This window comes from Sorghum bicolor, chromosome 10, assembly GCF_000003195.3.
Source record: "Sorghum bicolor cultivar BTx623 chromosome 10, Sorghum_bicolor_NCBIv3, whole genome shotgun sequence".
NCBI classification, from domain to species: domain Eukaryota; kingdom Viridiplantae; phylum Streptophyta; class Magnoliopsida; order Poales; family Poaceae; genus Sorghum; species Sorghum bicolor.
Window position 1 is genome coordinate 51,775,288 of NC_012879.2, and position 18,494 is coordinate 51,793,781.

At 46.7% G+C, this 18,494-nt stretch overlaps 2 protein-coding genes across 6 annotated transcripts; both read left to right on the forward strand.

Annotated features, from left to right (window-relative positions):
- Positions 218-7,127, forward strand: LOC110431231 (3-hydroxyisobutyryl-CoA hydrolase-like protein 3, mitochondrial). Of its 5 annotated transcripts, none has more exons than XM_021450034.1 (11): positions 218-536; positions 1,912-2,013; positions 2,141-2,185; positions 2,359-2,411; positions 3,285-3,419; positions 3,509-3,605; positions 4,166-4,295; positions 4,475-4,653; positions 4,853-4,980; positions 5,076-5,177; positions 6,600-7,127. In XM_021450034.1, exons 1-11 carry the CDS (start codon positions 290-292, stop codon positions 6,696-6,698), a joined length of 1,317 nt encoding a protein of 438 aa, XP_021305709.1. In that variant the 5' UTR covers positions 218-289; the 3' UTR covers positions 6,699-7,127. The 5 variants fall into 5 exon arrangements, with proteins under 5 accessions (XP_021305709.1, XP_021305704.1, XP_021305707.1 ...); XM_021450029.1 differs by lacking the exon at positions 2,359-2,411 and adding an exon at positions 2,347-2,358 and having other exon boundaries at positions 219-536; positions 2,141-2,205; XM_021450032.1 differs by lacking the exon at positions 2,141-2,185 and having other exon boundaries at positions 219-536.
- Positions 14,282-15,959, forward strand: LOC8065053 (F-box/kelch-repeat protein At1g80440). The gene has a single exon (XM_002437179.2). The coding sequence runs from the start codon at positions 14,454-14,456 to the stop codon at positions 15,609-15,611; it is 1,158 nt and encodes a 385-aa protein (XP_002437224.1). The 5' UTR covers positions 14,282-14,453; the 3' UTR covers positions 15,612-15,959.

Genomic DNA, 18,494 nt, shown 5'->3' on the forward strand with positions numbered 1-18,494 from the left:
TCTCTACAACATAAGTGTTGCTCTCCATTTGTTTTCATCATAAAAAAATATTATCATTTGAAATAAAACCGTAGCGTTAGCACGAACACTATACTAGTGAGCCTAGTTACTCCATAATTAAACAACGTTTGTCAAATACAAACGAAAGTAATACGGTAGCGTTTCCCAATTTTTTTTTACAACTAAACAAAGGCCTAAACAGCCTCATGCCGTCGGAAAAAAAAAACGAGCCAATCCCCAAAAGTTCCAGTCACCTGCTGGCATCGGTGATCAGTCAGCTCACATCGCAATGCGAGCTCTGCTCCGGATCCACTCGCCCGCGGTCATCTCCACCGCATCCTTCCTCCACACCTACTCAACCGCCGCCTCCAAGATCCTAGCCCCGAGCCCCACCTTCGTCCCGCTCCGGCTCATCCGCCGCTTCGCGGCCATGGCCGCCACCGCCGCGGACGAGTTCGTGAAGGGCCGCGTCTTCCCCAACGGCGTCGCCGTCATCACGCTCGATCGCCCCAAGGCCCTCAACGCCATGAACGTCGGTGAGGATCGCCCTCCCTGCTCTTATTTGACCCCGGGAGACCCTCAAGGCGTGATTTGACTAGGGCCTTGTTTAGTTCACCCCGAAATCCAAAAACTTTTCAAGATTCCCCGTCACATCGAATCTTGAAACACATGCATGAAACATTAGATATAGATGAAAACAAAAATTAATTACACCGAGATGAATCTTTTGAGCTTAGTTAGTATATGATTGGATAATATTTGCCACAAACAAACGAAAGTACTACAGTACCGAAATCCGAAAACCGAAATCTTTTCGGAACTAAACAAGGCCTAGGGAAAGGTTGGGCGGGGATTTCAATAAACTGAGCTACTCAGCTACTGTTCTTTTGCGATCTATACTAGTTTGTTAATCTGCGGAGCAATAGATGAAATTTTGTTCCGCGGTTGTTGAATAAATATTTTAAGCTCGTACCGAACTGGTGTAGTGCGCGGATCTTTATCTCAATTTATATACTCGTGCTAGTGATTAGGGATCAGACACCGGTTCAATTTTTTTGCTGCTAAATAAAAATACCGTAGAGCTAAGGAAAGTTTTAGGCTGGCTGGCTCAGTTCAAATCTATCATCCAATCGTGTTCCTGAATTAATTCATATTATGGAGAAAATCTGTATTGTGATCGTGTGCTAATAGATGTTAAAATCTGAAGACCGACACTTGATCCAACATGAAATTTGAGGCTGACTTTATCTAATGTCCTTGCTATGAGTGTTGAATCTTGTATGATCTGCAAAACCCTTTGCATTTCATGCATCCTTAAATTGGGTGCTCAAGCCTCATGGTGGATTTTTTTATACAATTATGTATAGTTGTAATATTCTTTACAAAACCATAAAGAAAAGAGACATCATTTTGAGTGTTTCAATAACATCCCCACTTTTGCATCCAACCCCTTTTGTAGTTCTCTAAGTAAACCTACCCCCCACACAAGATGATTTGTGCAAACTTTGTACACTAGCATTAATTTCCTTGCCCCTGTGGCCTTGTATAAGATACAAAAAATTGTGTATATTTTCTTGTTGGAGTTTGAACCTGTGTGTGTAGCTATCATTTGTTCTATTAGCCATAATGCTGGCAGAAAAACAATACTTGAGGATTAACCCCTTTCTGGACATGTTCTACAGTACAAAGTCTGGGGTTGCTCTGATTTGGTACATGTTGAGGATGGGTTACACCCAAAGCATGTGCACAGCCGCATTACTAGTTGATAATACAAATTCTGATAACATGTCCTGCTCCTTTGTTAGGTTGTTACTCCTCTAGATGTCCTTTTTACATCTTTCTTCCCATGGAACTTTTGCTTATTAGCCTTTTGAGCTCCAGTAACATAATTTGGTTATAACATGATTGCAGAAATGGATGTTAGATACAAGGCACTTCTTGATGAATGGGAAGCAAATCCAAGTGTCAAGTGTATTCTTGTGGAAAGCAGCTCTTCTCGTGCCTTCTCAGCAGGTGATTCTTAATTTTCTTTTTTATCTTTTTACGATTATGTTAAGCAATTGATGTCAAACACGGTGATCTGCCTTTTCATTTCCGGAGCATTGGAAATGCTTTCAAATATGATTCATGGCCAATGCAGGGATGGATATTAAGGGGGTTGCTGCGGAAATACAAAAGGACAAAAACACACCACTTGTGCAAAAGGTGTTTACTGCATCCATTTTAATCTGATTTTACTATCGTGGCTATTTTACCACTTCTTTTTGCTCAATAGTTCATATCATGATATTTTATGTTATTTGTTGTAGCTTTACTGAAACTGTACACACAGTGACTAGTGCTTAGTTTAAAATGCAGGTGGGGATGTGAAGAGACTTGCTAACGATTGCACCATGCCAGAGATAATAGAGGTCTAACTATAGCATGATAATGCATTTCTGGACATAGCGTGCCCTTGCGAAATTTAAAATGAATTGGTGATATGGCCACTTTTGCTACCATCTCAAAATTTTGACTGTAGAATGTTGGTATTGAAATTGCAACTCCTGTTTGAATGGACAAATTGGAAGTCCCTCTATTCCAAATTATAATTCACTTTGATTTTGTCCTAAATCAAATTTTCCAACTTCGATGAGGTTTTCAGAACAAAATATATTAAGTTATACTGTTATAGACGTTCAAACAAATGCACTATCAAAAGTTCAAAACACGTTCCATGGAGCAGTTAGCGAAACTGAGTTGATGTTGTAGGTGCTGTTGCATTTTCCTATAAACTTGGTCAAAGACCCATGTTAGAGAAGTTTGATTTAGGACAAAACCAAAGTGAACTATATTTAGGAACAAAGGAAGTATATAATTTGAATTTCACAACCAACTTTCAAGAAATGAAGTGTTACTGTACTGTGCAATCATTTGAGTAATTTGATGTCATGTTTTTATTCATGGATACTGTGTTTTAATTTAAAATTGAATATCAAATTGATTTTTAATTTTTAATTGAATTTGAGCAATTGGTTGTACCATGTACAAACATATGAATCCAGGCCGCTGTTGACTGCTGGGATCCATTTGTTAGGAGGAGCAATTTACGAGGGTTTGAAACAAAATTTCTGTTCCAGACGCCACCTCCACTACTGGGATCTTAAACTATGGCATGATGTTACCATTTTATGTTACTGGGTAGACGATTTGCATTGATGACTGAAAGTAGTTTGCATTTGTCAATCCTTTGTTTTAAATATTTATATCACATAGATTACTACAAGTACCCTAATGCTTTTCAGGTCTTCACAGCAGAGTACTCCTTGATTTGTAAGATACATGAGTATGCAAAACCTTATATATGCTTGATGGATGGAGTGACAATGGGATTTGGAATTGGGCTATCAGGGCATGGCCGCTACCGCATTATTACTGAGGCAATTTTTTAACTCCAATTTATGTTTGTTTTTTAATTTCATTATTTAAATTCTGAATACTCATCTTTCTCGGTGTATCATTATTGCAGAGGACACTCCTAGCCATGCCTGAGAATGCTATTGGCCTGTTCCCAGATGTTGGTTTTGCTTACATTGGTGCAAAAGCCCCAGGAGGGGGCGCAGTTGGTATGCTCCTTGTAATTTCCCCCCTTCTTGTATCCATTCATAAAGTAAGGCCTAATGCTATTTATTTCCTCATTAGGATATTCTTATTTCTTTTCCAATATATATAATATCATAAAGCACATACTATTTAGTTCTTGGTGTCCCTCCTTTGGCCTTTCCTTCCTCATGTATTCCATGTTTATTATGTTTGAGAACAGGTTGGACGCGACATGTTCCATGTATATGTCTTGATATTTTGACCGCTTTGCTTTGTTTGCTCTCTACTATCTTTGCTATTTCTTAATCATCTTAATTAGCCTTCTTAATCATCATTAGCCTTCTTAATCATCTTAATTAGCCTTCTTAATCATCTTAATATGTTATTAAGCCATCATCATTATTTTGTTCTGATTGATCGTCCTACCAATAATGAGTCTTGAGTCGTGATATTGTTGCGGCCTTCCCTACTATTCCCAAATACTTAAGAAGCTAGTTCCCAATTGGGTACACCTCGCATGTATGCGTAATATATTTACACTTATATTTTCCTTTTCATGATCACTCTTGCCTTTTTTTTCCAGGAGCTTACCTTGGGATTACTGGAAAAAGGATATCATCACCTGCTGATGCTATGTTTATAGGCCTTGGTACTCATTATGTACCTTCTGCAAATTTGGGTTCACTCAAGGAATCCCTCCTGAGTGCTAACTTGTATGTTCCTTATCTAGTTATCTGTACTTACTGACAAAAATTAAATACTGTCAAAATCAATATATGGTATCTGTAACTTCTCCAAAAAAAAAAAAGAATCTGTTTCCTTGTTCCTCATCATGCTTGCTGGCACATCTGTAACTTTTGATGGTACCTTGATATCTGATCTTATTTTGCAGCACCCATGATCCTCATAGAGATGTTGAGTCAGTTCTGACAGGATACAAGAAAGAACCAGAGTCTGAATCACAACTAGAAAAGCTTTTGCCATATATCATTTCTTCTTTCAGTCCTGATAAATCAGTAGCTGAATCTGTGGAAGAGCTAAAGAAATGTAGTCGAAGTGGTGATGCTGCAGGTACCTGCTATGAAGCATTACCTTTTAGTGCACCTTCGCAAAACTTACTGATGTATTGAACACTCACATGCCAACTGTTTTGATTTTGAAAAAATGCCCCTACTTTCTCTGTGCTTCTCCATGTAAGAATTTAATCCAATGATGGCTTAAGAAGGGTTATCTGTATTTGTGCACTAAATTGTTCCTCTGGTGGTTGCAGTGGCAGAATGGGCCAATGAAGCTTTAGCAGGAATTGAGAAAGGTGCTCCATTTTCTCTTTGTTTAACACAGAAGCATTTCTCTCAAGTGGCATCAGCGTACAGGACTAGTGAACACTATTTATCTAAGGTATGAATCTAGTATCCTCTAGGGATGAACATTTTCAATTGTTCATGGACCACTTATCTAGGTATTGCTAATTCTGGTGTTTGGTGAGGTTTCAGCTCGCTGGTGTTATGAAATTGGAATACCGCATTGCCTTGAGGTCGTCGGTTAGAAATGATTTTGTTGAAGGCGTACGTGCTGTTTTAGTTGACAAGGACCAGGCAAGTTATCTATTTTCTTTCCTTAAATTGTTTAATCCAAGAAGGATAAATCCCATCCGGTCCCATTCCTTACATTTATCTTGTCTGTTTCCGTGTTTGAGGAAAAATATGGGAACAGGACAGGAAACGGGATGAAGTGTTTCCTGTCTGTTTTTGCAGGATCCCATTTTTAGGCGTATAGACCTGCATTTACAAAATCCAGGATAAGCTTTAGCAGTTGTTATTGTAGCAACTTTTGAACATTAGGTCTTTACAACAAATATTAGTTCAAGAATTTAGAAAGTCGTCCTTAGGGGCATCAAGAAGCCTGTGAGGGCACTTTAACAAGGCTCCTAACATGCTGATTAGGCACATTGAGCCATGTCATGACCTTTGGAAGTAGTTTTTGGTTTCCATTCATATTTGTTCATTTCCATATTCCAGTCTATCTCATTCCTGGCTATCCTGGTCCCATTCCCGTTTCTGGTGATCAATACGGTAACGGAAATGGACCATGGTTAAGCAGTTTTCTCATCTGTTTCCATCCATTTTCGTTCTACCCAAGTAACATGTCCTCTTCCTGAGTCTAGGTTCCTCCATTGCATCTTCTTAGATGTCCCTTCTTAATTCTTCTTGGATCTTCCTCTTCCTGGCCACTCATGAAGTTTTCTGAGTTTCAACAAGTTGAGATCATTCAACCCATGACGGCCACACATGCTTGATATCTCGTGACCAGATGCTTCGATGAATGACAGAGATGGAGCATGTTGATGCGCCCCTACTACAGCTTCACTTGACCCTGGTCAAATCTTGGCAAGCTCCACGGCATCATCTGCGTTGTTGACACTATGGTGACCTTGGCCATGAGACAGGAACTGGTATTTCCTTGGTCTCGCTCTGTCCAGGGCAGTGGTGTCGTGAAACCCATCCGGAACCTGCTGAAAGCCTGAAACCACTAGGACTAATCCAACCCAGCGGCTAATTAAATCTACTCTGAAACTAGTGGAGACCAACCCAGCCTGTCTCTGTGCTAGTTGCAACTTGCAGACTAGCCATAGCCCTGGAAACCCGGTCCATGTACAGGGCTAGCTCTAGTTCTTAAGGCGTAAAGGCGAGGCATGACAATGCGCCACCACCTGGACGCCTAGGCGCCCGCCTTGCCCGCCTAGGTGAGCATTTTGCAAGGCGCTGGGGGGTCGCCTGGACAACGCCTTAAGAACTATGGCTACTATTCACTCATGTCTTGCAAACTGAGCACAATTGGTGGCAAAACGAATAATTAGATTATACCATGGTGCAACTTGGATTGACATTTGTTTTATCTCCATAACGAACTTGATAGTTTATGTCAGGGAAATATAGTGGTCGGTTGCATTTATTAACCACAAGAGGATTAAGTGAAGAGGAATTGACTTCTCATTGAATTTTCCTGGCACTTTGCAGAATCCGAAGTGGAATCCAGCCACTCTGGAAGAAGTAAACATGGGCGAGGTTGAATCTGTTTTTGAGCCATTAGGTGCTGAGGCTGAGTTGAGTGTGTGAACTTTCCATGGCCTGCCACTATCTGAACATCAGTTTTCTTATTGGTGGTGCAATAATAATCTACAAAACAGAAATGTGATGCCCACAGAACGAACAATTACTGTTTCTAAATAAACTAACTGAAGTGGTTCCATTTTCTTGAAAGGGCACATGAAAATCTAGGTCTGTTGCCTGCTCTTTTGTCTCCAATATGGTTCCCCTGTTTCCGCTGGGATATTCCAGCCATGGTACCAGGAGTGACTCGACTAAATGCTCTAGAAGTGTGTGTGTCACGGGTAGAGCTTTGTGTTACATGTAGTTTGATGTGAGTAGTGTAATAATAACTGGGTACGAAAACCATGGTTTCGCCAGCAAAAAGGCGTGTTTAGAACAAGTGTACAACAGACGTGCTCAGGTATCATATGAATATATTGCAAATGCTACAAGAAACTCTTCTGGAAGGCCTAGCAAGTAGCAAAGCGACTGTCGTACCACAACAGGGACGTCTGTCCCGGGGGCTTGACGCCGGGACCGGCCGAGGCAGATAAGCGCTTTCGTTTTCGGCTTTGAAGTCGCTGCGGTTTTGCTAGCTCTAAAAAAGTTTTTGCAAAAAGTTTCAGATTTTTCGTCATATCGAATCTTACAGTACATGCATGAAATATTAAATATAGATAAAAATAATAACTAATCTCATAGTTTATCTGTAATTTGCGAGACGAATTTTTTAAGTCTAGTTAGTTCATGATTAGATAATATTTTGTATACTTTTTTGAAAAAAAAACTAAACCATGCCTAAACGGCATGCTGCCCCGTCCATCTTTTGGATAAATGGATATAATGAAGAGCATCAGTGTCAGATGATATCACCTGGAAACGTATCCGGAAGCTCTGCATCCCCCCCCCCCCTCCCCCCCGAAAGTCCGTGTTTTTGGGTGGCGCTTGGGCCTTGTTTACTTGCGGAGATATTTTATTTTATAAAATAAAATATTTTAGATTTTTTGTCACATCGAATCTTACGCCATATGTATAGAATATTAAATATATAAATAAAAAATAACTAACTATATAGTTTGCATGTAATTTGCGAGACGGTCTTTTGAGCCTAGTTAGCCTATGATTGAATAATATTTATCAAATACAAATGAAAGTGTTACATTAGAATTTTACAAATATTTTCGGGAAGTAAACAAGGCCGGTGAACGGATTCCTGCAGTCAATAGGAGTCCTATTTAAGATACACATCGAACCCGTGCCAAACTGTAATGTGTGCGGTGCGGATGACGAGTTTATCAGGCATGTGCTGATGGAGTGCACGGTGGCTAGAAGCTTCTGGCATCAAGCATAGGAATTAACGGGCATGAAGCTCCCGCAGCTGCCAGTCTGCTCGCTTAAGATTGTCTGCGAAATCTATTAATTATTTAATAGTATTTTTATCTTACAATGTTTTTTAGCCATGGATTATCCGCCGAGCGACTCAAACTTGGGCAAAGGATCTCATTGATCCCCGCTGCTGCTCAGAAAAATCGGCTGCGACTATTCTATGTGGGATGTGGTCACTGTGGATGGCAAGGAACAAACGAAGAGATGACGAATCAAGTGTGCAGTATGCTCGGGAGCATGATGTGCAACGCCGCTGGAGACAGATTGTCACTCACGTACCCCTCCCTCAGCAAATCCATCGCTGATTTTAGTTTCCTTTTTTCAAGTAGAGACTGTAATCATGAATGTGCTAAGTTAGTATCCCGTAACAATCTGGTGGAGTGGCTACGTGTTGTAGTGGACTAGGGGTCCGCGCGTTCCCCTTGGTCAAATACTAAAATAGCGGGTTTGGTTGAGGAATCAACTATTCTAGTTATAGCAACTTTGACATATATGTTATCCATGTTATGTAGGCTATTTTTATTTTTTTAAAGTAAAAATTAAAGTCCAGCAGATGTGCTATCTAGTTTGCTAAAATAACAAGTTTGCTATTCCTAAACTTTCGCTTGTCATATATAGCATGTTGTCTTCACTAGCTATCCTATACAAAGGCTGTCGTGGAACTCTATGCTTTGAGTGAGCTTTTTATTTTACACAATGACTAAATCTTGTAGTTTAAAATATAATTTTACCTAGTCTCTTGGAGATGCTCTTAAGATAAACAAATTCTACTATTTGGCACGGCTCCACTTCATTTTTGGGGGCTTTAGCTCCATGAACAGCTTTATCGGTGGAGCTAGAGCCATTTTGGTAATCGTTTGGTAAAATAACTTCTTCCTTAAAATACTTTCACAGAATGACACGTAGGATAAGGTGAAAATCGGAAAAAGCCATTATTTTTGCTTCTTCGTATTCCAAAGTTGTGAGAGCATGTTTTTAGAGGTTTTATTAGTGAAGCTATTTTATTTTACCTCGTCTGGCAGAATACGGCTCCAAACAGCTCCTTAAGTCGCTGAAGAAGCTCTGTCAAACGGGCCAAATAAACTGTCAAACGGGCCAAATAAACTATTCTAGTTAAGACAAACAATTTTAAATAAGTTAGGGAATCATCCGCTGTCGCAACAAAATCCTAATCCTGGAGCGCGGAACAGTCAGTCAGCATGCAGCTTCTGTTCCCCGCGGCCACCGCCCGCCCACAGCACGGCTCATCAATCGACCACATATTTCCTCATCAACTTGCCGCGGCCGCTGGAGCCCATATAGCGCGGCGCGGGCCTCCCACTCGGTTGACGCCAGAGGCGCCACCCGCGAAAGCGACGGCGCAGATTTTCCACTTTCCCATACCCGCGGCCGCGCGCGTGGTCCTGCGACCTGCGCCGCTGCTGTGGTCGAGGCAGGCGGCGGCGCGGAGCGCGGGCAGAAATGGACGGGAAACGCCAGTGCGTGGCGAGACGGCGGGACCCCCCGGAGCAATTGAGATGATGCGACTGCAGATCACCGTCCACTGAGCAGGACTGCGTACTACTGTGGCTGGCTCGCGAGGGCGATCCTATCCACGCCCACGCCCACGCCACGGCGTCCACCGCGATATTCGCTGGTCGTGTCGTGCCGGCAAGGACCGGACCCGGCTGTCTTAAATTTTCTCGTTCGTGCCTATCCGTTCGTTTGTTTCGAGAGCGGATGATTCGAGAATACGGCAAGATACGAGTACGGTCGGCGTAGTACCCTGGCGGATTTTCTTTGGACTTTTCAGCACACACCCCTCCTCGTGCTAATGCTGTAACTGTAGTAAAGTCTGTACTACTCCAGTACGAGTAGTCGCGTATGGTATAGAGTTAGTGGTGCCACCGTCCACTAGGCACATTTCCTCATCCATCGGATTGGCTCCCGTACAATTTTAGGGTGAGGCCCTGAGCGAAGGTCGATCCCTCGACGATGTTCTATCCAACCGAGCTATTCTCCTCTGAGGTAGGGAAGAGCGATGTGTTGATAACGTGTTACGAGTGGAATACCAAAGTACGAGAACAGAGAGGAATAGAATGAACTCGGAGAAACTCTCGCCCCAAGTAAACTCGAGCCCACGTTGAGTCGTGGGTGATATCACGGAGGTGGAACCGGTGTCCACGGGTACGTACGTAGTCGTGGGTGATATCCGTAGGCGGTCGTGGGGGGACGTCGTAGTTAGGACAGGATTCCTCGTAAGAGAATCCGAGAAGCTGAAGGCCTTGTTTAGTTCCGAAAAGTGAAAAGTTTTCGGTACTGTAGTATTTTCGTTTGTTTGTGACAAATATTATCTAATCATAGACTAACTAGGATGAAAAGATTTATCTCGTGATTTACAGCTAAACTGTGTAATTAGTTTTTGTTTTCGTCTATATTTAATGTTTCATGTATGTGCCACAAGATTCGATGTGACGGAGAATCTTGAAAACTTTTTGGTTTTCATGGTGAACTAAACAAGGCCGAAATCACCCCGGATAAATATGGTAACAGTACGTACACTTGCATTACGCGGGGTGAGGCCTCCTGTAGTCCCACGAGGCCCCTGTCGTGCGGGTTGCCACGAGCGCCGATCCGATCGGAAATTTCATGCGAGGCTCGGATTCGACAACTCCGGCGGCTGCGACGCGTGTGCCTGCAGGCGGCAGCATCTGGATAACGGTACACAACTCGAAAGCCGAGCAGAGCACCACCGGAGGACGTGTGGCGAAGACGACAACTATTGTACCACTAACCCAATGGAGTGGCTTCCAATTGGTCCGTTCCGAGAGCCAACTCCCATTCCTGTTGCGAAACCACTAGCCGTGTGTTTGGTTGTGGGATGGGTAGGTTAGGTTGGATCCAACTCTCATTTTGGGAACGGAGCCAACCTATTCATTGTTTGGTTACAACTATGATTTTAGGGACGGATCGAACCCATCTCTTGTTTGGTTGAAGAAATTGGGAAAAACGGGTTGGATGGCAAGATAACAGCGTTAGTGAGGGCACTTTTCATTAAAGACACTGAGTTTTTTAGAAATTAGACGAGTCCGGATCTGTAAACCCTATGAGTCATGACACTTTTGCATAAAGGTCCAGAAAATGAAACTAAATTGCGCTGGTGGTCCTTATCTTCTAGCTTCGTTCGCGGCAGAGCAGAGGTGGCCACGCGGGCGAGCTCCGCCGCGCGGACGAGCTCCGCCACGCGGGCGCGAGCTGCAGCCGCGGGAGCCCCCACCGCGGGCGCGAGCTGCAGCCACGGGCGCGAGCTCCGCCGCGGGCGCGAGCTGCAGCCACGGGCGCGAGCTCCGCCGCGGGCGCGAGCTCCAGCCACGGGCGAGCCTCCGCCGCGGGCGCGAGCTCTGGCCACGGGTGTGAGCTCCGCCGCGGGCGCGAGCTGCAGCCACGGGCGCGAGCTCCAGCCGCGGGCGAGCCTCCGCCGCGGGCGCGAGCTCCGGCCACGAGCCGCCGTGGGCGAGCCCCTCCGCCGTGGGCGAGTCGTCACGGCGCTCCCGACGGAAAAACGGGGGTTCGCTCCGTCCGCCAGATTTCAGCGGACGGAGCCAACCCGCATCTCACGCGAATATTCCTTCTGGAGCCAACCCAACCCAACTCGCATTCCATCCAAACAGCCGTAGGAACAGATCCAACCCAACACAGCTCGCTCCAACCCCCAACCAAACACACGGCAGAAGATCCGTAGCGTCGTGATTGCCAAGGGAAGGGGAGATTCGATGAGCTGCATCGGCGGCCGCCGGCCGGTTATGCGGCGGATCCGAGCGCGAGTATATGAGCAGCCGTTCATTCGGACGCGGAATCTATCCGCTCGGATGAGGACAGTGGACTAGTGGACACTGGACAGAACCACGTCAATTTGCGCTGATGTAAAGGGCACGACACGCGGGCCCTTGGCATTGGATCCCCCACGCCAATTCTTGCAGTTGTATACCGTGAAGCAGTCGGGTCCAATTCTTGCAGTTGTTTTCTTTGTTGTCGCCGTTTATCAACGGACTTATTGTTTATAATAAAGAAACGGGCTTCTCTCATTTTAGTACTACTTCTTTCGTTTAACCATGCTCGTATTTTTCACCATGTACTTTGAGCATGTACCTGGGATGGCATCAATTGCCTATAATAGATACTACATTTTTTTCTTCTGAAAATGAAATATATTAATATTCCGATCTCTATATCCATCGATGCATATAGCTAATCTTTATTACACCACATAAACTCAAACACAACATACTCACACAATAGATTCCAGAACCTAGTTACCTCAACAAAGATAAAATGCTACGTACGTCCTCCAATTGCTAGCCGGAAAGTCTCCTCACGCCAGAAAAAGCCGCCACAATGCGAGACCATCCGCTGCGAAACAACGTAGGTCATCTCGGCAATTCAAATATGCTGACTCCCAAAACCTCCCACGCCAGCCTCCTTGCCAACTTCGTGGGCGCCTCCAACGATGCCATCCTCGTCAACTTCGTGGTCCACTACCAGCAGATACAAGGCCAACCAATCGCCACACCAACGCTCTCCCCCACCACCTTCCTCCGTCGTTGACACTGCAAACTTTAAACCTCAACTAGGCCTCCACCTTCCTTACCACAAGTTGGCCGCCTCAGTAGACTAACCGAGCATAATCTTCCAAAACGACGCCCCCAAGGAGGAACATGACGTCACTGGTGCCGCCTGACCAGATGGTCTAGGTTTTCACCTAAGGGCTAGGGAAGACAAGACACACAAAAAGAAAGAGGGCCGATCGATTGACCTTCCAATGAAGAAAACGGTGTCTAGAGACGTCGTCATCATCGGCCCAAGAGAGGCAAAGCTTCACCATGGCACATCAACCCCATGCATAGCTTTGGGCACAACTTGTCCACTGCTCTGCACGAATCCGACCTAGAGCATCAAATCCAGTAGCCGTAGACAAAGAAACGACATCAGTCGAGACGAAGACGAGCATGACAACCGTCGTCGGGACCTTCAATGCTACTGGGACATAGAGCAACCCGTCTATCAGCCCACACCAGATCCGACCCTAGGGACACCGGATCCGGCCTCCGACCCACCGGATCTACCGTCCTTCGCCACCGTCATTGGCGCCACCATGGTCGATGCCCTCACACGACGACCTCCAAGGTCACCACACAGGGAAGGAAGGAAACCCCGCCACCACCTTCCTTGTACCCACATGGGCCTCTCGGCGGAGCACTCTGGCGGCAGCGGCGCTGGGTGGGGTTCCCCGTGCCGCCCGCTCGGGTGATGCGTGGGTCAGTTTGCTCAGCCTTTTTTTCTCCTAATTAGCATGTATCACAAGATATACTGCAAGGATTTTATTTGACATGGGGGTGTGTGGAAAAGTATAGAAAAAACTTTTGTAGACAACATTTGCTTATCATGAAGTATCTATCTCATACTTAAGGTTCTTTTACTTAGTAAATGCCATTTAGACCAGTTGCAAAAAACTCACACATATAGAAAATAAAATATATATGCAACACAGTATATGCCAATTTACATGCCGGCTTCACAATCTCAGTGTTTCTGTCTTGTTTAGTTTGCAAAATTTTTTAGTTTTGTCTACTGTAGTACTTTCGTTTGTATTTGATAATTATTGTTCAATCATGGACTAACTAGGTTCAAAAGATTGGTCTCGTAAATTACAGGCAAATTGTAAATTAGTTTTTGTTTCGTGTATACTTAATGCTCCATGTGTGCGTTCAAAGATTCGATGTGACGAAGAATCTTGAAAATTTTTGAAAACTAACGCCTCAGTTTTCTAAACTCTTTGACAAATGGAGTGTTGTCAAGAAACAATGAATTCACAGGTCAGCACGAGCGGGGCGAGCGAAGTGCAGTTTAACAAGACAACGCCTAATCTTCGCAGGCTCTCAATTTGGCAAACTTCTGCCACCACACCATCATCCCTCCTGTCTGATGTGGCACTCTTACCTCTACCAAAACAGATCAACATGCCATTTGTACCATGGTATAGTAACACAAGGACAGGAGCAATGCATCCAGACAACAAGATGCTGTCTATTCCATATTTCCATGAGTCATCCCAATTCAAGCGCCACAAACTCGAGAAGATTGCCACCCCCAGGGAAACGATAAACAAAAAGCTCTGGAAGCAACTGGACCCACACATCCCTAGAAAAATATCACAATCTTCCTGCTCTGTTTTTCCATATAAAAGGCTTACTCTGCTCCCCGCTACTCGCCTCACATAAACACATCAACACACAAAGCACAGCTCTCTGAGAAGCCACTCGTTTCCTGCTCGAATCAAGCACAGCTCTCTGCGTTTCGATCGATACAGCAGAAACGGCCACACGAATCTGATCAAGCTAGGCATTAGCATTATCGGCAATGGGCGAGTTGATCCCTGGGTTGCCGGAGGAGGTGGCGAGGGAGTGCCTCGTCCGAGTGGGCTTCGACCAGCTGCCGGTGGTCCGCCGCATCTCGCGCCAGTGGAAGTCCGAGGTGGAGTCGCCTGACTACCACCGCCAGCGCCGGGCGGAGGGGCTGGCGCGCCCGGTGCTCGCGCTGGTCCAGGCGCAGCCGACAGCTCCACCGGCTGACGACGCTGGTCCGGTGGCGGACAAGCACTCGACGGCAGCAGCAGCAGGCTCGGGAGGAGGCCCAGCGAACTCGTACCGGATGGTGTTGCTGGACCCGGTGGAAGGACGGTGGGCGCCGCTGCCGCCCCTGCCAGGGCCAAGCGAGAGCCTGCCCCTCTTCTGCCAGGTGGCCGCCGTGGACGGCGGGCAGGGGAGGAGGAAGCGGCTGGTGGTGGTCGGCGGCTGGCACCCGGAGACGTGGGCGCCGACAGACGCGGTGTTCGTGTACGACTTCCTGACGGGCGCGTGGCGGCGCGGCGCGCCCATGCCGGGCCCACGCCGGTCCTTCTTCGCGTGCGCGGCCGTCGGCGGCGCCGTGTACGTGGCCGGCGGCCACGACGACGAGAAGAACGCGCTCCGGTCGGCGCTGGCCTACGACCCGGAGGCCGACGCGTGGGCGCAGCTCCCGGACATGGCGGAGGAGCGCGACGAGCCCCGCGGGCTCTGCGTCGCCGGAAGGTTCTTCCTCGTCGTCGGCGGGTACCCGACGCAGGCGCAGGGCCGGTTCGTTGGCTCCGCGGAGTGCTTCGACCCGGCGACGTCCGCCTGGGCGCCCGTCGACGACCTAGTCGAGGACGGCGTGTGCCCGAGGACCTGCTGCGCCGCGCCGCCAGGGTCTGGCTCTGAGCGCATGTACATGCTAAGTCGCGATGGGCACCTCGTGGCGCGCGACGGCGGCGCGGCGTGGCGACCGGTGGCGCAGGTGCCCGAGGACGCGCGCACCGCGGCGACCGTCTCCGTCATCCCGGACGACCGCGTCGTGGTCATTGGGTCCGGGTGCCACGGCGGGGATCAGACCGTGTACGTGCTCCGCGAGGAGGCCGGGAAAGGCGCGTCCTGGACGCGCGCCGCCGCACCGCCGGAGTTTTCCGGGCACGTGCAGGCCTCCTGCTTCCTTGAAATCTGAGGTGGAATGTACATGTACGTACATAGTAGACACTACGTACTTCTGCCACTACTACTCATGGCTGTACATAGCAAATCAAGCAGAGGAGCAGTAGTAGGATCTGTACTGCACCGCACTGTACTAGTGAAGCATCAATGGCAGCTCTGGATGCCTTCGTTCGATCGCATTTTGTTCGGTCCGATTTGCAACTTGGGACGAGCTAGAAACTACTACTACCTGATAAGGAGATAAGTGGTACCAGTTTCTTGTTTCTAGAACCTTTTGCTGGAACTGTTTTCCCGAGACAAGCAAGTTTTTTCTGTTTTTGGGTCCTGATCGTTTAGAAGCTTCTGCGATTGTGGACGTTTATGTCTCTTGTCAATTTTTCCCTATCCATACCATACCTCCCCGGGCCATATCGTCCTCTCGCTGAGAATTTACAACGTCGTTTTCATTTCCCAGCGTTCATATCTTCCACCGGCGTCACGCGCACTATGACAAGTTCATCCGCATTCAGATCAATCAAGGCCATTTCCACTTCCACCACGAACGAAATTTCTGAATAACCAGTTGGGTCAGGTAACCACTGGTCTGAAGAATTTATACTACAGTATCCCAACACTAGCACGGGTCTGCATCGGTCTCTATTCTCCAACGATACACGTGGACCAAGTGGACTAGTGTTGTCACATTCATAATTTAATTTATTCATTCATGCACCAAAATCTCCCGCGCCTATATCATTGTATCATTGTAGCCCATAATCGCCGATTCACGGCAAAGCCCCGAGAGCGAGCCGGAATCATCCGTCGCATTTCGTCCACGAACTCTCGGACACGATTTTTTTTTTCTCCATTCATCAGGCTCACCGTGTCCGTCCGCGGGAGGGAGCGGGGAATATCGATCGGGACTGGACTGGAAAGCAACCGCCGTCCGCCCATCCGCCACACAGCCCCGAGCGCCGCCGGAGCGGCGGAGGGCGCGGCGCCGCACGCACACGGCTGCCGTCCCTGTCATGTCACATACGGCATGCAGACACCGCCCACGGTGTCGTGCCACCGACGCGGGCGTCCGGGGCCCGCGCTTACTTCGGCGGCTACGGCTCGTCCCGATAGCGGCGCGGGCGTCGCGCTCGTGCCCATGCCGCGGTTTCGGCGATATTTCCCCGGGGCGCGCCGCGCTCGCGCGTCGTGTATGGACGGCAGCGGCCGGCGGCCAGTGGGAGGCTCTCGGCAAACGCAGCGGTCTCGCCGGGTCCGTCAGCGTCTGGACTCTATTGATTACTACTACTACACGAGCTGCTGATTGATGCGTGATGGAGTGAATGAGTCAACTGTTGGGCGATGGATAGGGTCGACGTCGCTTTTGATCCTTCGCCGGCGCCAGAACGGATTGGGTTGGGTTTGTCGTCGGGTACGGTGGCACTGGCACAGAGATCAAGTCCGACAGTAGCGTCGGCGAAGAGTCGTAGCGCGGGTAGAGATTCTCGTGGGCGTGCCTGTAGTCGGAATCGAGATGGATGGAGTATTGATGAGTGTGTTGAGGGCGGGAGAGAGGCACCACCACCCTGTGTTGCACGGTGGATAGGGCCAAGAACAGCTGCTTCTATCGATGTCGACCTTGAGACCGATCGAGGGGCACACCAAGTCCACAGTCGATGAGCGCCACAAAATCGGTCTTGGATTGGATGAAATGGAAAATCTAAGGAAAAAAAAACCAACGATACTGTAAGTGATAAGTGAGTGAGAGATTCCAAAGAATAACATCGGAGCTTGTTGTGTTGAAGTTCAATATGTGAGAAGTTGAAACTAAATTTGACCACACAGATTGTTTCAAATAAAAAAAAAAGGTTCTCAACTGCAATAATGTTTTGTATCTTTCTGAGGTCATTAGGAAAACTAAAGAAAACTGGATTTTAAAATGCGAGAACTTCAAACAAAATTAGAGATTCAAATGACTTCAAATAAAAAAAATTTATCAAGTATAAAGTTGTACCTCTCTTGGAGAGTTGGAGTTACATAACGTATGTCTTCATCCGAGTTTATTTAAAAAATTATGAGTTTTACTATATGCACCTATTTTGAGAGAAGGTCCACCTGCCTTACAAAATCGATTCTATAGATGGCTTGAGCGTCTCAAAAATATATTTAGAGCCACCTCTAAAAATAAGAATTTTTTTAGAGGTGGCTAAAAATAATAGCCATATCTATAAATGGATTTTTAGAGGTGGGTCGTTTTAGAAATTATCTTTATAAATGGATTTTGAGTGAGCCGCCTACCCGGCTTCCAAGTCTTTTTTGCTTGCCCCACATTCATGTTTTGTTTTAGCAACTTCTGAAAAAAAAAAAACTTCTGGCCATATTCATGCGGCCAAGACTTTGTTTATGATTCAATAATGAGCCCGTGCTCATAATTATGGGCTGGTCTTCAGTCTTGATTCGTGACTCTCAGATCGTTGGCTGCCGTGCTATCAGGTAGAGAGGGCCACCTCCGGGCCGTTCTGGGCCGTCGGAACGGAAGGTCGTCATTGGGCCGTCTGAACGGAAGGTCGCCACTGGAGCGCCGCTGCGACACGTGTGTCTGTCACCAGGCCTATAAATATTGTACAGAAAGCACGAGGCCTGAATCACCATTCACCAGCACGAAGCCCGCAATTTTTAGCGAGGACAGCCCGGTACGGTTTCCAACGTAATATCTGGGTCAGCGTAGCCTGACAACCAGTGCCGTGCGGGCTGCGCACCAGGCACAACGTGCAGCATAGCCCGGCCTGGCAAGGCCTTGTTATTCTCTATCATATCTAATCTGACAGCACATGTATAAAATATTAAATAAAAATAAAAATAAAAACTAATTATACAGTGTAAATTATGAGACGAATTTTTTAAACATAGTTACTTCATAATT

Coding starts and splice junctions, on each gene's coding strand:
- LOC110431231 (XM_021450034.1), top strand. CDS start 290: ATGCGAGCTCTGCTCCGGATCCACTCGCCCGCGGTCATCTCCACCGCA. Junction 3,606..4,165: donor CCCAGGAGGGGGCGCAGTTG/GTATGCTCCTTG, acceptor TTTTTTTTCCAG/GAGCTTACCTTGGGATTACT. Junction 4,981..5,075: donor GTGAACACTATTTATCTAAG/GTATGAATCTAG, acceptor GTGAGGTTTCAG/CTCGCTGGTGTTATGAAATT.
- LOC8065053 (XM_002437179.2), top strand. CDS start 14,454: ATGGGCGAGTTGATCCCTGGGTTGCCGGAGGAGGTGGCGAGGGAGTGC.